This window comes from Ambystoma mexicanum, chromosome 1q, assembly GCF_040938575.1.
Source record: "Ambystoma mexicanum isolate Mex_15411 chromosome 1q, UKY_AmexF1_1, whole genome shotgun sequence".
Lineage (NCBI taxonomy): Eukaryota > Metazoa > Chordata > Amphibia > Caudata > Ambystomatidae > Ambystoma > Ambystoma mexicanum.
The window spans coordinates 44,174,551-44,192,200 of record NC_090922.1 but is presented as its reverse complement, the minus strand read 5'-3'; the positions used below and the strand labels follow the sequence as shown (position 1 = coordinate 44,192,200).

General features: G+C 43.3%; 1 protein-coding gene across 1 annotated transcript in view; it reads left to right on the top strand.

Moving 5' to 3' along the window:
* The first annotated feature begins 13,560 nt into the window (after positions 1-13,560).
* The window catches only part of PKD1L3 (polycystin 1 like 3, transient receptor potential channel interacting), a 130,828-nt gene continuing 126,738 nt past the window's right edge, over positions 13,561-17,650 (top strand). The window contains exons 1-3 of the mRNA XM_069642533.1: positions 13,561-13,805; positions 15,968-15,984; positions 16,365-16,558. Of these exons, the coding sequence (XP_069498634.1) occupies positions 13,561-13,805; positions 15,968-15,984; positions 16,365-16,558 (456 nt within the window). The remainder of the gene's footprint in view (positions 13,806-15,967; positions 15,985-16,364; positions 16,559-17,650) is intronic.

The window sequence follows — 17,650 nt, the reverse complement described above, 5'->3', positions numbered from 1 at the left end:
GATGATTATGAAACTTGAGACACCAACGTTTTAAAGAGCATCTGTAAAATTATAGTGCAAAACATTCGTTCTTTTGTCTTTTGCATTGCTATGCCTTTAAATACACAACGTTTGAAAATGTTCATTTTCTTTGTGCATTTAATGTTACGTGTAAAACGGTTTTCCTTTTTGTGCTCTCAAATATCCCATTGTTCAGTTGAATGCACCAGACTTTTTTAAACGTAACCATCCTTGCTGCTATTAAAAAACAAGCTATATCGTTGCAACAACCAGTCTTTTTAGCATTCATTGATTTTAAACAAGCTTTTGATTCTGTGTCTTAGAGATGTTTTATAGGAAAAACATTTTATTGCAAATTGTCCTATGTACATCCTTCATTTAATTCGCCAATTTTATACAGATACCTCTATAAAAGTAAAACGGTGGTCTCCTTATAGGTGCAATCCCAACTACTTCATGCCTGAAACAAGGTTGCATCTTAGCTCCCATTTTATTTAATTCCTGTATAAGAGATGTTAATCTCTCGAATCTGTGCGTTCATTTCCACCAAAACTTGGTTCAAGAGTGATATCATGGCTTTTATATGCCGATGATCTCGTTTTACTGGATAGAACATCAATAGGCCTACAAAGGAAACTCACAGCACTATACAGATATGCTCATGATAATCACTTAACCATAAATGTTGTAAAATCAAATTTTTGATTTTCCATCATAAAATGACTAAATATAAGTATACATTAAATTGGTCTCTAGCCAAAGTATCCCTTGTTCAAGTCGGACAGTACACATATCTTGGTTTAAATGTCAACACTCAGGTATCTGACTTACCATATTAACTTGAACTAAAGACAAAAATGAAATTCCAAACAGTCCAAGGCAAAGCCATTCAGAATAAGTATGGGCAATTTTTGTATAAACCATCCAAATATGTTTATAAGCAGAAAGTCATTCTGGTCATTATTTATGGCTCCCAAACCAAACCACCATCTAGTTGGCCTAAGTGGAACTTACTTGAAGGTATATACTGGAAAGAAATTCTATCTCTCCCGTTGAGCACACCAATTAATGTCATCAGATATGAGTTAGGTCTGACCTCACTGTCAGCGATGGTTGCATGGCAAATCTTGGCCTCCTACAGAAAGTGCATTTCTAGCTCGACTACTAGTAATACTCTTCTACCATCCTTAAAATCGATTTTAAACACTAAAACAAAGAGCCCACTACAATCATGGGAAATGTACTGTAATACTATTCTAAAAGATGCTGACATCACCATACAATTATTGCTCGAATCACCTGACATGGCAAAACTGAAACTCTGGCACTGGGATTGGCGAACAACCTAGGAGACTTGCAACTTATATTCGACATTTCGCTTGGCTGCCTTTCTACTCAAACCACTCTATTCCCTGACACCAACTATGCCCAATCAATTCTAAGGCTTCGCTTAAATCTATGGCCCACCAAGACCCAAATCGCTTGTTACAATAAATCCCAAAACCTAGATACAACATGTAGATTCTGCAATATGATTAGCCATCAAGAGTCCCTGCAACATCGTATAACTGAGTGCACTACACTGACACAATTGAGAAAAGACGCCTATTTTAAACATCTTAGTGACCTTAGAATTATGTCGAAAGAACAAATGTGGTTATATATTTTCAATGCATCTAAGGTCTCACGGAATATCTCAACAGTTAAATTCTTATTAGCACTAAACCTAGGTAATGATCTAATTTTAACGACTTTAACTATTTAATTTATGATAATTGAGAATCTTGTTTTATCATTTTATGGATGATGCTGATCTATGAGTTTTTTTAAGCCTTTTATTATTATTATGAAGCTATTAATTTTAAATTTGAATACATTTGTTTCAATACAGAATTTGTTAATAACCTGTGCAGAATGAGAAATTGTGATTATTATCTTATATTCAAATATGATTGAATCTGTTTCTTTTGAAAAAGTTGTGATTACAACTAAAACAATAAACGATTATATATATATATATATTTGAAAAAAGGGGAAAGTGATTCCATCCCTCCCGAAGAGGATAGCACTCACAAGCAGTTGAAAGAACGCCAGTAATATATATATAATGTTACGTGTAAAACGGTTTTCCTTTTTTGTGCTCTCAAATATCCCATTGTTCAGTTGACTGCACCAGCATCACATTTTTCTCCTTGTCATGTCAATTTCCATATTGGCATGCCAGTTGCTTATTGCCACAATTAAGCACAGTGTCCTGCCACTTCATTGCGCCCAGGAAAGGACCATGCCAGTTTCACGGTTCCCTAAGAAAATGACTACCTAAGTTCATATTGCCCCAGAACCTTGTTGTGTCGCTTAATCATTGCTCACAGATAATGTGTCCATGCAAGTTTCATGTTTCCTTCAAAACATTGTCATACCAGATTCTAGAAAGCCAGGCCAGGTTCATATTGCCTCAGCTCAATTCAATCCAAGCAAACTTTATTTCAGGAAACAAATCACATAAACGTCCATACAGAAATACATATAAAAGTGTATATAATGAGCACTAACATCAATGAATTCTATAACCAGCACATTCTGCAAGTAATAATTTAACACTACTACACGTAACTTCAATATAATAAGTATACATAGTTTAAAATGGATAAACATGCATAAACATAAACTAAGCAACCAAAGAATCAAAGCTTAAAATAGTTCTCTACTTTTTAGGGCAGTTTCAGAAATGTCATAAGGACCCAAGCCGTTACCTCTGTATTAGCCTTCATAAACAAAATGAAGGCCGAGCGACATTGTCGAAATCCTTCATTTTTTAGAATATGGTATGGAATGTTTTGGACAAAATAACAAGAGATGAAAAGCAGTTTCAAAAGTGATCGGCCAAAATGGAAAAAAACTATCCCTGAGGTTGGTATTGTACCAAACCCTGGAGATCTTTAAAGTATTAAAATGTGCTTTAATTATTAAGAAACGGTGGTGTATGTATGGAGAAAACATGTATGAAGGGGCCATACCCACCGTGACAGATAACATCTCAATATGTCTATTAGTGAGTTTGACTGCTACTTTCCGAAATCTGTAAGGTATATATTGATTTAAAATCACACCTTTCAAACCTGACGCTGTACTTTACCTGCTGATAACCTAAGACAATCAAAGATGGAAGTGGAGATCTTGGCAAGATCCTTGTCAAACACGCTTAGCGAGGGTGTCTCAAAAATCTGATCACTGGTAAAAACGATTGTGAGAATTTGTTTGCATAGCAGTGCTATTGAATTGTTATAAATCGATAAGCATAGTAAGCTTGGTGCACAAGACAATTATAAATTCAATTCTCTCTGCACTGCGCAATTAGCGCATGATTTAGGGAGGCCTAGAAGTCTTTCATAAACATTTTCAATGCCTTTGAGTTTGTTCACGTTACAAAAGCCAAAAATCCCACTGCCATAGAGCGCAATTGCTTTAGGTTTTGTTTTTTTTTTAATCATTGGTTCAGTTGGTTGAACCTAATAATTATGAGCACATTTAAAATTTGTACCAGTTGCTTGCCTCATTTTAGAGGCATAGTTAGTTATGTGGAATTTGGGTTTAAGATTTGAGGAAAATTGCATGCCGAGGTAGTCATAAGAAAGAACCACAGGTATCGAGATGTTGTTAGAATAAAAGGTTTTGCACTTTTTCCTCCCATTATGAGAAAAACAGCTTGTTGCAGATTTCTTCACATTAACTTCGAGATCTAAAGCTGACATGGTATCTGCGTAAACGCCATTAATTCTCTGCATGTAGGTCCTGGCTAAAAATATTAAGTTGGCTGTATATGATAGAACCGGGACCCCATTGCCCATAATTGAGAGAACATGCACATTTAGGTCCTGTAATATCGATGACAGAACATTAATGGGCAAGTTAAAAATCACGGGGATCAAAAGTGCAGTCGTGGCGTATACCATGAACTATGGGAAATGAGGCAGTAGCATTGGCAAGGGCGACTGCATTGTGTCCCTTATGGATATACATGAATGCAGACAGAAAATAAGCAGGAATACCCAACTGATTTAAAATCGACCATCACTTTAGGCGATTAACAAAATCAAAGGCCATTCTCAGGTTCAGGAATGCAGCATAGAGTGGTTCTTTTTTAAATTAAAAGTCGATTTGACCACTAACAGGTGTACGTTCACTAATTGATGATCAGTATTTACATTTTCCTTGAAGCCATATTGCTTTTTCCGACAGGATATCATTATCCCAACCAGTTTCCTCTGGAATGTCAAGGTCTTAAATTCTTTCCTCAGAATTGCAGCCTTTCGTAGTTCCTTGTTTACAGATTTTAGTTCAAGTGAAAGGCCCTGCCGTGCTTTCTTACAGTCAGAATCTAAACAAGAGGGGCGGATTCAGCTAAGCAGATAGTTGTGCCATGTCCTGGTCTCCACTATGCTTGCAGGCTCAATTTGCCTCCAAAGAAAGGGCCATCCAGGTTTCAGATTGACCCCAGAAGATTGCAATCATAGTTTTGTATTATCTCCATTTGCCACACACCCCGAAATTGTTCCATGCCAGTTCCAATTTTCATCCCACTAATAGCTGTGCCAATTTAAAATTGTGCCATTCCAGTTCTAATTTGCTTCAAATTAAGCACATGAGCCTTATTACGAGGTCGGAGATAAGGGATTACCGGCACCGGTAAGGGTGCCGGTGCCGGTAATCCCTTACCTCCATATTCCGAGGTCCCTTAGTGGGTCCCTTCCTTAACGCCTGGTCTGACTAGGTGTTAAGGACGGGACCTGCTAAGGGACTTCAGAGCTAATAAAGGTACCGCAAATTGCGGTACCGTTATTAGCTACTTCCCCATTCCCACAGAGCCCTATGGGGGCTCACATGGGAATGGGGAATGGTTTTCAGAATGGGGATTTACCGGGTCCTCCAAGGTTGGAATGACCCGGTATGTACCCATTCCGAGAACCCGGAACGGTATGCGGTAAGGGGGTAGCCATGGTGCTAATAGCACCATGGCTACCTCCTACCTCGTAATGAGGCCGTTTGTCATCTTTTCGCAGTTGCTCCAAACATGTCATTCCATTTTCAACTGTGCTTCGCCAGTCTCACATTGTCCAAGTTAGGCAAGGCATGTTATTCTAAACAGGAAACGAACATGGCAGTTAGACATTAATCCCAGTACAATAGAATCCCAGTTTCATTTTGTCTCAGAAAACTATGCAATCAATTGTAAACGCACCTTTCACCTACATGGCGATCAAAGGAGTCCTAATGACCGACATTTCCCAGTCAAACCTTTTATAGTGCCATGCAAGGGTGTGTGAGCGGTGTGGTGTAGGTAGCGGAATATACTCTCATTTCCTTTTTTCATCTTTTAGGTGGCTGCTTTGACCTTCAACCCCTTCAAGTACCTTAATGAGCAGGTCATTGTTGGGAACGTCGCCAGGATTTCTCTCACCTCAAACGAGCAACACATTGAAGTTACCAACATACCAGAGCCAATTGAGGTGGGAAACATCTCCAATCTGAGGGCGTGGAGTAGAAGAGTGAACATGGCTTTCCATGCCCGTTACCCCGTTTCCCTTGTTTTATCCCATTTAGCCTCATTTACTGTGACTGAGAATGGCCCCATCCTTTCCTTTGGACACCTTTTAAAGCAGGTGTCTTTTGGTCTTGCCAGACCAATGATCTCCTCCGAGCTTCTCTCGTCATGATGGAAACCCTGAGCTTTCATTGGACGATTGCGGACAGGCGAAGCAGCTTTGACTCCTTAAACAAAGAGTGCTTGAGGGTGAGCATATAGCAGGGGTCGAAATTAACATTAGATAAGCAGGAGCTAAAAGCAGCTTCTGGGTAACCGGCATTAGCCAGTGAGCAGAAGCTACCACCAGGGAACCAGGAGCAAGTACATAGCGTTCTGCAAATCAAACTTCAAAATAAAATGCAACCTTCTGCTTATTTGCTATGACCCCTTATGCTTTAAATTTCATTTAGATGTGTCCTAATGCTTATTTATAGATTGTCCCAAATGAACTGTTACATTTACATAGTTGTGTTTGTTCCGCATTAGTTGGCCTGGGGAGCCAAAAGTAGCTCCTGGTAACTGTTGGTTTCAAGTTAAGCAGGCTCTTCTAAACTATAAGCAGAAAACTATAAGCAACACCTTCCTCTGTCTCTTGAGTATTGTTTGCCTCTTTCTTATCAGCTCTGCATGAAAATGTCTCTCCTGTCTATCACTTCCCCCATAGCATCACTGCTCTATTCTAGCAAGTTGCATGCAGAGTCTGCCATCTACTGCAGCCACACTCCCAGCATCCCACTTCCTTTACTGAACATAGACAGCGCCCCATTAAAGCTGGGCAAACAAGTTCAGGAATTCACTGAACCATCCGAGTTTTTGGTGGTTTGATGCTCTGCAATCTTATCAAGCTTTTCGAGAGATTTACCTGCAAACATTTGAGGCAAGTCAGGAGTAATAAATTAGGGTGGCTGCCAACTCCTGTAGGGCCCTATAACATGCACACCTGCTCCATGATCCCTTCTCGGATAGATGGTCCTGTCCAACTCCATCTCTGGGTTGCATCTGCAATCTCTTGGCTGATCCCCTTCTCTGTGAATGGTACACTTTCATGTGACATGTGCACTGTTAAGTCTTTCCCTCTCCTGCGACAGGTTCTCTACCATGTGAACACTACTTCCTATGGATAGTTCAATTCTCATGCTCTGTCAATCTCAAAAGGGATTTATTAGAATTTATTGAGTGCTTTTGTCAAAGCATTCTACAAAATCGACGTATACAACTATAAATACAGGTTATGATGGAAGTAAATAAGGACCAAAGCAATCAGAGAGTAAATTAATAGTCCGCTTTGATAGAAAGAAGGTGAGCTTTTAAATGAGTATGAAAGACATGAAGAGACGAGACAGCGTGGATATCGATAGGTAATGGGTTCCAGTGTTTGGGGGCAAGTAAAGAAAAGGAACGGAAATAAAAAGGAAGCACATAGGGGGCTTAGGTACTGAGAAGAGATACAATGATTGAGAGCAGAGAGAGTGGGAAGGGGACAAGGAGACCAAAGAGGAAAGGTAGGTAGGTGCAAGGTCATATAGAGACTTGAAAACAACGCAAAGAAAGTGGGAGAGAAGACAGGAATGGAATGAGTATAAAGAGGTCAAAGGCAGAGAAGGGGTAATGGACGAGCAACGAGGAAGACAAAGGAGAAGATGGATAGCAGAGCTATAGACAGATCAAAGAGGGGGTACGATGAGAGGAAGGCCAAGTATAGAGAGCAGATCAATAATTAAGATGACAGAAGATACGAGGCTTTGCGGCCTGAAAGGAAAGAAAAGGACGAGCACAATGGCAATTGTAGAGATGAAAGCGACCAATGAAGGCAGTGTTGGTGATATGTGATGAAGGAGAGGGAAGATTTATAGATCGCGCTGGAGTAACAAGCCAAAGAGGAAAAAGGGATAACAGCAGGAGGGGAAGGGTGACCAGTGGAGGAAGGGCAGCGGGGAGGAGAAGAAGAAGGGAAAAACTACATTTCTGTCTTGGATGGGTCAAGGTGGTAAAAATGATAAGACATCCAGGATTGGATGGTTGTCAAACAGGATGACACAGAGGAACGAAGAGAGTTGGAAAAAGAAGAGAAGGAAAGAAAGATTTCAGTGTCATTAGCATAGAAATTATAGGAAAAATTGAAAGAGTGAATACGTGCAGAAAGAGGAATAGTGCCTAAAGAGAATGAAAGGGGAATGCAGACAGAGCCTTGAGACAAGCCATAGAGTAGTTGGTGAAGAGAGGATTGATGACCGGCTCAAGAGACTGAGTAGGACCAATCAGAGAGCTAAAATTGGTCACAAAACAGACCCAAGTAAACCAAGGGAGGAGAGAGAAGAGAGAAAAGTAGGGTGATCAACCATATTGAAGACCGCTGATAAATTAAGGAGGATAAGAATGGAGGATAGTTTGTTATAACAGGCAGAAAGAAGAGAATTAGAAACCTCTTGAAGAGTTGTTTCTATAGAGTGTACAGGACGAGAGATTGTAGAGGGGGGAGAAGAGAATGGAGGTTGAGATAGGAAGAAAACGGAGAGTAGACAACCCTTTCAAAAAGTTTAGGTAGACATGGAAGAAAAGAAATAGGGTGAAAATTAGATGGGAGGGATGAGTGAAGTGAGGGTTCTTTCAAGGTGGGGATTATGATTGTGTGTTTGAAAGAGGAGGGAAACGACGAAGAAGAAAGAGAAAGATTCAGAAGGCAGGTGAGATAGGGGAGAAGCTGAGGACACAGAGCGACACAGGGGGTCTGCGCTTAGAAACCAATTATACTATACTATAGACAGCAGTAGAGAAGAAGGAATAGGATTGAGAGGAGAGGCCCCGTTGGATGGGCACGGATTAAGAATTGACAAGTGTCAAAGTCTGTAAGGGGAGGAAATGAGAGGAGTTGGGAACGAGAGGAGGGTCGATAGGGTGCACAGAGATGCATTTAATGGATGAGGGGTTAGGAGAAAAGGATGAACGTAGAGTCGAGAGCAATGGAGAATGAAAAAGAAAGATCAGGACCAGGGGACGAGTGCAGAGAATACTGTTAAGTAGCTGAGAAAGACAGCGTGGATGGAGAGAAAGAGATAGAATGATGGTAGAGAAATACTTTGTTTTGTGATAAGTAGATTGATGTCATAGCAAGAATGGAGGTCTGGGGATTGGGATTCCTTCCGGCAGCATTCAGCTAAATGGAGTGAAGAATGATGGGAAAGAGGAGAGGGAGATAGCCAGGGGTGCAGAGGTTTACGAGAAGGAGAGAACGGGCGAGCAGGATACTGAGCATCAAGAGTAGATAGAAAAGAAGAATGAAGGTGAGAAGCTGATGCATCAGCTGATAGTCTGGTGAAGATGAGGATGGGAAATAGAGAAGAGAGAGAGCGAGAGAGGAGAAGAAAAAAGAGGGAATCAAATATCTAAGATCACTCACAAGGAATGAGGTAGGAGAAGGAAGGGGAGAGGGAGAGAAGGAAGTGATTCACAGGAGACTGTCCAAGAAAGCAAGAAGAATTAAATAAAATGCCAGCCCCACCACCCTCCCCAGAACTGTGGTTGTATGGGCAAAGTGGACAACAGGAGTGAGTAAGGACGCAGGGGTGATAATACTGGAGGAAGAAGTCTAGGTTTCGATAAGGGGTAAGAATATTACCTTGGTTACGCCATGGGATAGAAAGAGGGGGGTCTAGAGGAAAGAAGCACTGGAATACAAGGAGGCATAGTAATGGTGCAAAAGGGAAAAAGAAAAGGAAAAGAAGGAAGGAAATAGAAAACAAGACAAGGAGGAGGTAGCAGAGAATGCCATGTCAGGGTGAGGTGGTCATACAGAAGGAGGATATGGGAGAGGGAGAAAGAAGCACACAATCTTCTATGATGTTTGTCATATCATTCAAAGGCCTTCATCTCACGTCTTGTCTCCCAACTCATGTGTCAACCTCATCTCATTTGTCTATACTAATTTCATCGGAGCGCTTTTCTGGTGTGCATACTCCCATGTCTTGTGCCTGCTCTCCGCTTGTGTGCTCTTGTAAGAGCTGTAACACTGTGAAATTGCTTTCATAACTAACAGTGTGTGACGCACTCAGCTAATGTGACTTGCCTCCCTAAATGATCACGTGTTGCAGATAATATTACCCAGAAATGAAGACACCAGCGCATCGCCTGAGTGGAGGAGCTTCCCGCGAGATCACGTCTTGCAGGTGGCAGTCAATGTGACGTCAGAGGAAGATTCCTTGGTCGTAAACATAGAACCCGAGCTTCCGCTTCCAGTTGTCCTTTACCTGGGATTCCAGTATGCACCGAATGACACGCACTTTGACCTGAATGCCTCATTCCCGGATGCTGGTAAGGCAAGCCGAAGGTATAGAGCAAATGCATTTATTATTCACAAAAACTGTACTTGACTGTTTATCATAGTGATGTTAAGAGAGCAAACGTTTTAGCATTACTCTTGGATCAATTGCGATCTATGGTTTGACGATAATGGGCCTCATTACAAGTATGGGGCTCAAATGGGAATGGGGATGTACCGGGCCCGGCACCCGCGAAAGGGCAATTACCGGGTAGTTGCCCATTCGCGGGTGCCGGACCCGGATTCGAGTTTGGAGGTAGCCTTACCAGTTTTACCAGCAAGGCTAACTCCAACCTCGTAATGAGGCCCAATGTGTCACTGAGTAATGATGGCATAGCAGGGGCTAAAAGATCTGAGCTGTTGGTTCACAATTTAGAAAACAGTTAAGTATGGTACTTCTGGGCCGTCAACTAGCAGTAGGCTGCTCAGCACAGAACCTAGAATCACGGTTCTAAGTTCATTCAGCCTCAGTTTTTTCCTGCAACCTTTTTTTGCCAAACAGTTTTGCCTGCAATAACACATCGATTTTTTATGTTTTTTATTAGGGCCTCCCCCCAACCACCCCTACCCTATTATTTATTCCCTATTCCCCACCCTACCCCTTATATGCCCTTTCCCCCACCCCCATGTGTTTAATATTTCTTTCGGGCAAAATAATTCGACAGGAAACGCTCGGAAAAAAATAACTGTCGATGAATGAAAGTCACAGCAGCATCTCATGTGGATGAGAATGAGGACAGAGTCAGGGCACTCTTCAGAACCACTGAGGTGTCAGGTAACACGCTGAAACATGGCAAGAGAGCTTCATTGAAGCCCCACAACTCTTCTATGCATATCCTCGTGGTCATGAAGGAAGAGCCTTATTTTCTTTTTAATCATATCTGCCACTATTGACGTGTAAAATCTCTATCGTCCATTCTTAGCGATGGAACACATTATGAAGCTCACCTTTGAGTATTGGTCCACAGAGCCACCTTCTCACTACGATCCAGGCGTCATACGGATCCCAGGTCTTCCCAGAGATCAGAACCAGATTTAAAAAATCCTCCTTGGTATATGGAATTATCACCAGTCATGAGCTTTGATGGGGCTTTGTAGCTGTGACACTCTACAACTCGGGCTCTCGAAATTTAGGAAGACATAAACCCTATACAAATTTCTCTGTGATTATTGTAAACCCTACTCCTGTGTATGGCACACTCTCCCTGCTGAGACATAGACACAACAGCCATCCTTATGGTCAGTGATGGATTATGAGCAATTGTCTTTAAGATGTATTGAGTTGTCCGATGAGCAGGTGACAAGTGTCTTCTTCAGCTATTTGTGCTATGATTTTATGGCTTATAAAAAAGTTAAAAATCCAAAGGTTTAACCCCTGGTGTCTCCAGATGTTTAACACCTTTGTAAGTAATCATTAAGCCAAAGCCTAGTCTAAAGAGTTTGTGTGCCTCCCTGGACACCCTAATCTACAAAAATAATGTCTCAAGATCCAGCCAACTGACATTTGCAAACCTAAGATTACCTTGTCGTCTATCCTATGGCCAAAATGTATTTTTTAAAGGCCCGGTCTGAATTTGTATCTGATGTATAATGAATTTATGCAAAAAAAAATCTGTATTGTTTGTAATGAATTTTCTAACCTGAAATACTATCAGACTGTGGCCTTACCTTGCTTCTCTGTTTGCGCAGAGAAGTGAATCAGTAGGGCTGGCCCTGGTCCGTAGCCATCTTGCTGTCTGAGTAGAACAACATAAGGCAAGGAGGCCAACGGAAGAGATGTCCTACAAGGGAAAAAACCCAATGGGGGAAAAACTGCTGTTTGTAGGAGCAAGAATCCAGGAAAAAAAGAGGAATCCTCCTGGCAACAGCTGGAATCAGGACAAAGAAGGAAGGAGAAAAGGCGAGAAATTGACCCAGTCCGGAAGGGAAATGAGGAATCCACCTTGCAGAAGCTGGAATCAGGACAAAGGAGGAAGGAGAAAAGGCGAGAAATTGACCCAGTCCGGAAGGGAAATGAGGAATCCACCTTGCAGGAGCTGGAATCAGGACAAAGGAGGAAGGAGAAAAGACGAGAAATGGAGCCAGCCTGGAAGGGAAATGAGAAATCCACCTTGCAGGAGCTGGAATCAGGACAAAGGAGGAAGGAGAAAAGGCGAGAAATGGAGCCAGTCCGGAAGGGAAATGAGGAATCCACCTTGCAGGAGCTGGAATCAGGACAAAGGAGGAAGGAGAAAGGTGAGAAATGGAGCCAGTCCCGAAGGGAAATGAGGAATCCACCTTGCAGGAGCTGGAATCAGGACAAAGGAGGAAGGAGAAAGGTGAGAAATGGAGCCAGTCCCGAAGGGAAATGAGGAATCCACCTTGCAGGAGCTGGAATCAGGACAAAGGAGGAAGGAGAAAAGGCGAGAAATTGAGCCAGTCTGGAAGGGAAATGAGGAATCCACCTTGCAGGAGCTGGAATAAGGACAAAGGAGGAAGGAGAAAAGACGAGAAATGGAGCCAGTCCGGAAGGGAAATGAGGAATCCACCTTGCAGGAGCTGGAATCAGGACAAAGGAGGAAGGAGAAAGGCGAGAAATGGAGCCAGTCCCGAAGGGAAATGAGGAATCCACATTGCAGGAGCTGGAATCAGGACAAAGGAGGAAGGAGAAAATGCGAGAAATGGAGCCAGTCCGGAAGGGAAATGAGGAATCCACCTTGCAGGAGCTGGAATCAGGACAAAGGAGGAAGGAGAAAAGGCGAGAAATGGAGCCAGTCCCGAAGGGAAATGAGGAATCCACCTTGCAGGAGCTGGAATCAGGACAAAGGAGGAAGGAGAAAGGCGAGAAATGGAGCCAGTCCCGAAGGGAAATGAGGAATCCACCTTGCAGGAGCTGGAATCAGGACAAAGGAGGAAGGAGTAAAGGTGAGAAATGGAGCCAGTCCGGAAGGGAAATGAGGAATCCACCTTGCAGGAGCTGGAATCAGGACAAAGGAGGAAGGAGAAAGGTGAGAAATTGAGCCAGTCCCGAAGGGAAATGAGGAATCCACCTTGCAGGAGCTGGAATCAGGACAAAGGAGGAAGGAGAAAAGACGAGAAATGGAGCCAGTCCGGAAGGGAAATGAGGAATCCACCTTGCAGGAGCTGGAATCAGGACAAAGGAGGAAGAAAAAGGTGAGAAATGGAGCCAGTCCCGAAGGGAAATGAGGAATCCCCCTTGCAGGAGCTGGAATCAGGACAAAGGAGGAAGGAGAAAAGGCGAGAAATGGAGCCAGTCCGGAAGGGAAATGAGGAATCCGCCTTGCAGGAGCTGGAATCAGGACAAAGGAGGAAGGATAAAGGTGAGAAATGGAGCCAGTCCCGAAGGGAAATGAGGAATCCACCTTGCAGGAGCTGGAATCAGGACAAAGGAGGAAGGAGTAAAGGTGAGAAATGGAGCCAGTCCGGAAGGGAAATGAGGAATCCACCTTGCAGGAGCTGGAATCAGGACAAAGGAGGAAGGAGAAAGGTGAGCAATGGAGCCAGTCCCGAAGGGAAATGAGGAATCCACCTTGCAGGAGCTGGAATCAGGACAAAAAAGGAAGGAGAAAAGGCGAGAAATGGAGCCAGTCTGGAAGGGAAATGAGGAATCCACCTTGCAGGAGCTGGAATCAGGACAAAGGAAGAAGGAGAAAGGTGAGAAATGGAGCCAGTCCCGAAGGGAAATGAGGAATCCACCTTGCAGGAGCTGGAATCAGGACAAAGGATGAAGGAGAAAAGGCGAGAAATGGAGCCAGTCTGGAAGGGAAATGAAGAATCCACCTTACAGGAGCTGGAATCAGGACAAAGGAGGAAGGAGAAAAGGCGAGAAATGGAGTCAGTCCGGAAGGGAAATGAGGAATCCACCTGGCAGGAGCTGGAATCAGGTCAAAGGAGGAAGAAGCCAAGGTGAGAAATGGAGGCAGCCCGGGCTAAGTTGGATAACAAGCAAAGAGCGGGCCAGTAAGAGTAACACCAGGAAGGAATAGAGCCCTACAACTGATGTTGTCCTTGAAAGTTTTCGTATAATGTAGTCCGCTGCAGCATACTTTAAATGTGATGTCTTCATTGTGGCTCAAGGGGAATTTTAAAGCTTGGCCGTTAGACTGGCACAGCAAGAAAGAGTCACAAAAGATGCGAAGTGTGCACAGTCTTGAAAAACAGTGCAGTTCCACCTCCTCAGCCTGTGTCCGTTTAACGGGCTAACCTGACAGGGGTGTGTGGGCTGCAAGGAAGGAGAGCAGCGTTGTGTATCCGCGCGGAGAGAGGGCAGCACTGCTAGCGCTTGTATGCCAAATGCATTTCTGGAATCAAATGGCTGTGGAATGAAGTGCTGTGGTGGTAGAGGTGTTAGGCCCAGGGTGTATCTTAGAGAACCTAAAGCAGTTCCTGGTTGAGGGCTTTCAAGGTATATTAGTCCCTCTTGCATTAGGGACACAACAAGACGATGCTGAACTCGTCCCTCATTCTGCGAGTGTTATTGAGATGTCTCTGATTGGCTATTTGGCTGGTATGTATTTTCTTGCTAAGCATTGCAGAAAGAGAGGGCACCTGTTAAAATGTGCCATATTCGGGCTCCGACCAAATACTTAACGCACAAGAGACAGAATATTTATTTTGCGATAAAAACCAGCACACCCTACATATTTAAATGAATACATTAATTGTTTTATTTTTCAAATAGTGCTTTACAAAAAAAGTTGTCTTAGCCCAGAGGTCTGCAATCTTCGTCTCGCCAGCTGTTTTGGACTACAACTCTCACCAGCCTTAACCACCACTGTCTATGTTGAGGGATCATGGGCGTTGTAGTCCAAAACTTCTGGAGAGCAACAGGTTGCAGCCCCCTTTCTTAGCCATTCTCTACGCATTATCATTTAATTGTTAAATTCGTCTATTTACAACTTGTATAAATACATTCTTTACCTACAACATGCATGGAAAGGAGGAAACTATTGTTGTAACGCTATCTATCATTCAAAAGCATATATTTCAGTACTTCTGTTGTCATGGTTATACGGGTGGTGCTGCAATATTATTGTGGTATGCTTTTATCATATTTTAGCATGTGTTATAACTAAGGGTTTTTATGAATGACTATGCACTATTGTAGTTTTATGGAATAATTTCTACAAATCCAAAATAAACTTGATACTACTGCATTCATTCAAATATTTTGAAAGTAAATGAATTACAAATGTTTTTACACTAGTCATTTTAAGAAAGACATAACTGCTGACATATGTCTCATGTTCTTAATATCTTTTACAAATTAATCAGAGCAAGAGCTTGTTGATGAAGAAAATGGCATTTCACCATTTGCCCATGTATAGCAATGCACTGGCGCTCAGCAAATCAGGTGGCGGGAACAGAGGGCCAGAATACACATTCCCCGCCTGCTGTACCTGCCACCCAAAGCACTTCCCCGGATAGCGTCATTTTTGTTTTTGTTAATGTGGGGAGGCACTCTCCCCCGACAATAAAAAACCCTGATCCCCTTTACAAACCCCTCCCTCCATCCACACTAAACTGTGGGACCGGAACTTTGTGCTCTGGGACCCGGTGCTCCTCCCATCTGCTGGCCGCCATTGACATGGAAAAGGAACGTAGTCCCTTTTCAATATGGCGGCGGGCATCTTGTATTCTTTTCTTTTTCCTCAGGAGATCGGCTGCGCAATCAACGCGAATCGCCCGAGGAACAATGAAAGCCATTCGCACTTCCGATGAACCCCGGGGTGCGAATGGCTTTCATGCCCACTCAGGAGGGCGGACATGGGCAGTAACGGCCCACAGCCCGAGCTGAGACCCTTGCTTTGCTCTTACCTGCCTTAGCTCAGGCTGGCAGGGTTTTGCCGGCCATGTCCGCCCTGCTGAGCAAGCATAAATGCCATATTAATGCCTATGAGCACTAATTCTAAAATGTAAAGGTGTGCTAACTATAATGCAGTGACAAATATTCATTAGTAATCCCTACCTCTACAATCCCATATGGTACAGGGTTGAACTTCCTGACAGACAAAGAGTGGCTGAGAAGTCATCTGTAATATTGTTCTGCTGCTGTATCTTTGTTTTAGTGTTTCTTTACCCAGCGGTTTGTGAGGAGCCTAGAATGACCGGCTGGGTCCTTGTAACCGAGACACTGTATTTTAGGCACTCGGATTTCCTTTCCCCAACAAAGGCCTTTCCGAAGTAGGAGACTCGATTTGCTTAACTTGAAAAAAATTGGGCTCATGTGGGTGTACAATACTTTAATTGATGTGTACTGAGAAGACAACTGCTAAAATGCATCAGGTAGGATCTAACAATGCTTTGTAAAATTAAAGCCCGGTAAGAGTACTCCGGTGTCCCAGAGTCATTGAGTGAACACAGCAGAGAGACATTAAGCTGGTCCCCCTGTTATGCCAAGAGCCGGCCCCCATTCGCCCATGTTTCTACCGCAAATGTCTGACTTTTACTCATGTTTCTTCGCAGCCAGTGGGTACACCTGGGTGCTATCACCCGCGCAGCTGGGGAACGGCACCGGGTACTACCACATAATGGTTCAAGTGACTAATACTAGCATCCTGGGAGGAAAGACCAATGTGAACTTCTCTATTGCCACCTTTACCACTCAGTGTGTCTTCTGGAACCCGACTCTCCGCCTCTGGAAGCATGAAGGATGCTCGGTAAGAAATAGCTTCTAACTATATTTTTCAATCAAAGATCTTTTTCTAAGTTGTGTCTAGTAGACATCAAATTTAAAAAGGCAAAAGGGAGCAAAGCGGGGGAGCAGCAGAGAACCTTTGTAGGCAATGGCAACCTATTGCATTCTGATTTGGTGTATAGACTTTGAGTGATCGTTGTTTCATAATGAATAAAGACCATTATATTAGTGGTGGTGTTCCAGACTTTAGTTGCAGTTGGCCCAGTACTCACTTACACCATTGCAAGGTAACCCCATTGGCTATACAAGAAGGATTTTAAGGGTCATCATAGTGTACATAGAATTCTGTGTATTTCAGTTGGCATTAAAATACCTTCAACTCTCCCTCCGTAAATACCTTCCCACTCGAGCTCTACACCTCCAACTCCCTCAGGGTCAGTCGCTTCTCCAAGCAATGAGCTGGGGGTCTTCGGCTGGGGCCTCCCTCTGCAACAGCCTCCCTGCCACTCTGAAACTTGAGTAGAACCATCTCCGGTTCCGGAACCACCTCAAGACCTTCCTCTTTGCTTCTGCCTCCGCTCTTCCTCTCCCCTGCTGATCTGTCTGCTTCGGCATCTTGCACCTGGTTACCCTCTGATTTTGATCCCAGGTCTCTGCCCACCCATACACCCGCACTGCCTCCTGGCAATTCTTGCACTTGGGTCTGTATCTGTAACCCTACAGTCCCCTTACCTGCACTTGTCAGACACTCCTTGTCTCCGCTTTAAACCTTGCACTTGCCACCTTGCTGGCTGCACTACCAGTTGTTGTTTTATCCCTTGCTCAGCACTTTCCACTTCTCCCCTCTCCCTTGTACTTTCCCCCTTCCCTCTCCCCTGCAATTTTGCGCGTTCTCAATGTCAATGGGCCTAGTAAGATCGTTGTTTTTGCCCTCCCTTGTTCCCCGCCCTTGCCTCATCATGCTCTGAAACACGTGTGTATGAGCGCGATACAAATAAAATATCATATAGTATCATCATTTTGCATTGTCCATTCCTAGTCGTGGATTCTCCGCTATTGGACTCAGGCATAAAGCCAAAAGCGAAACCGTCCACCAGATGTTTATTAATAGACC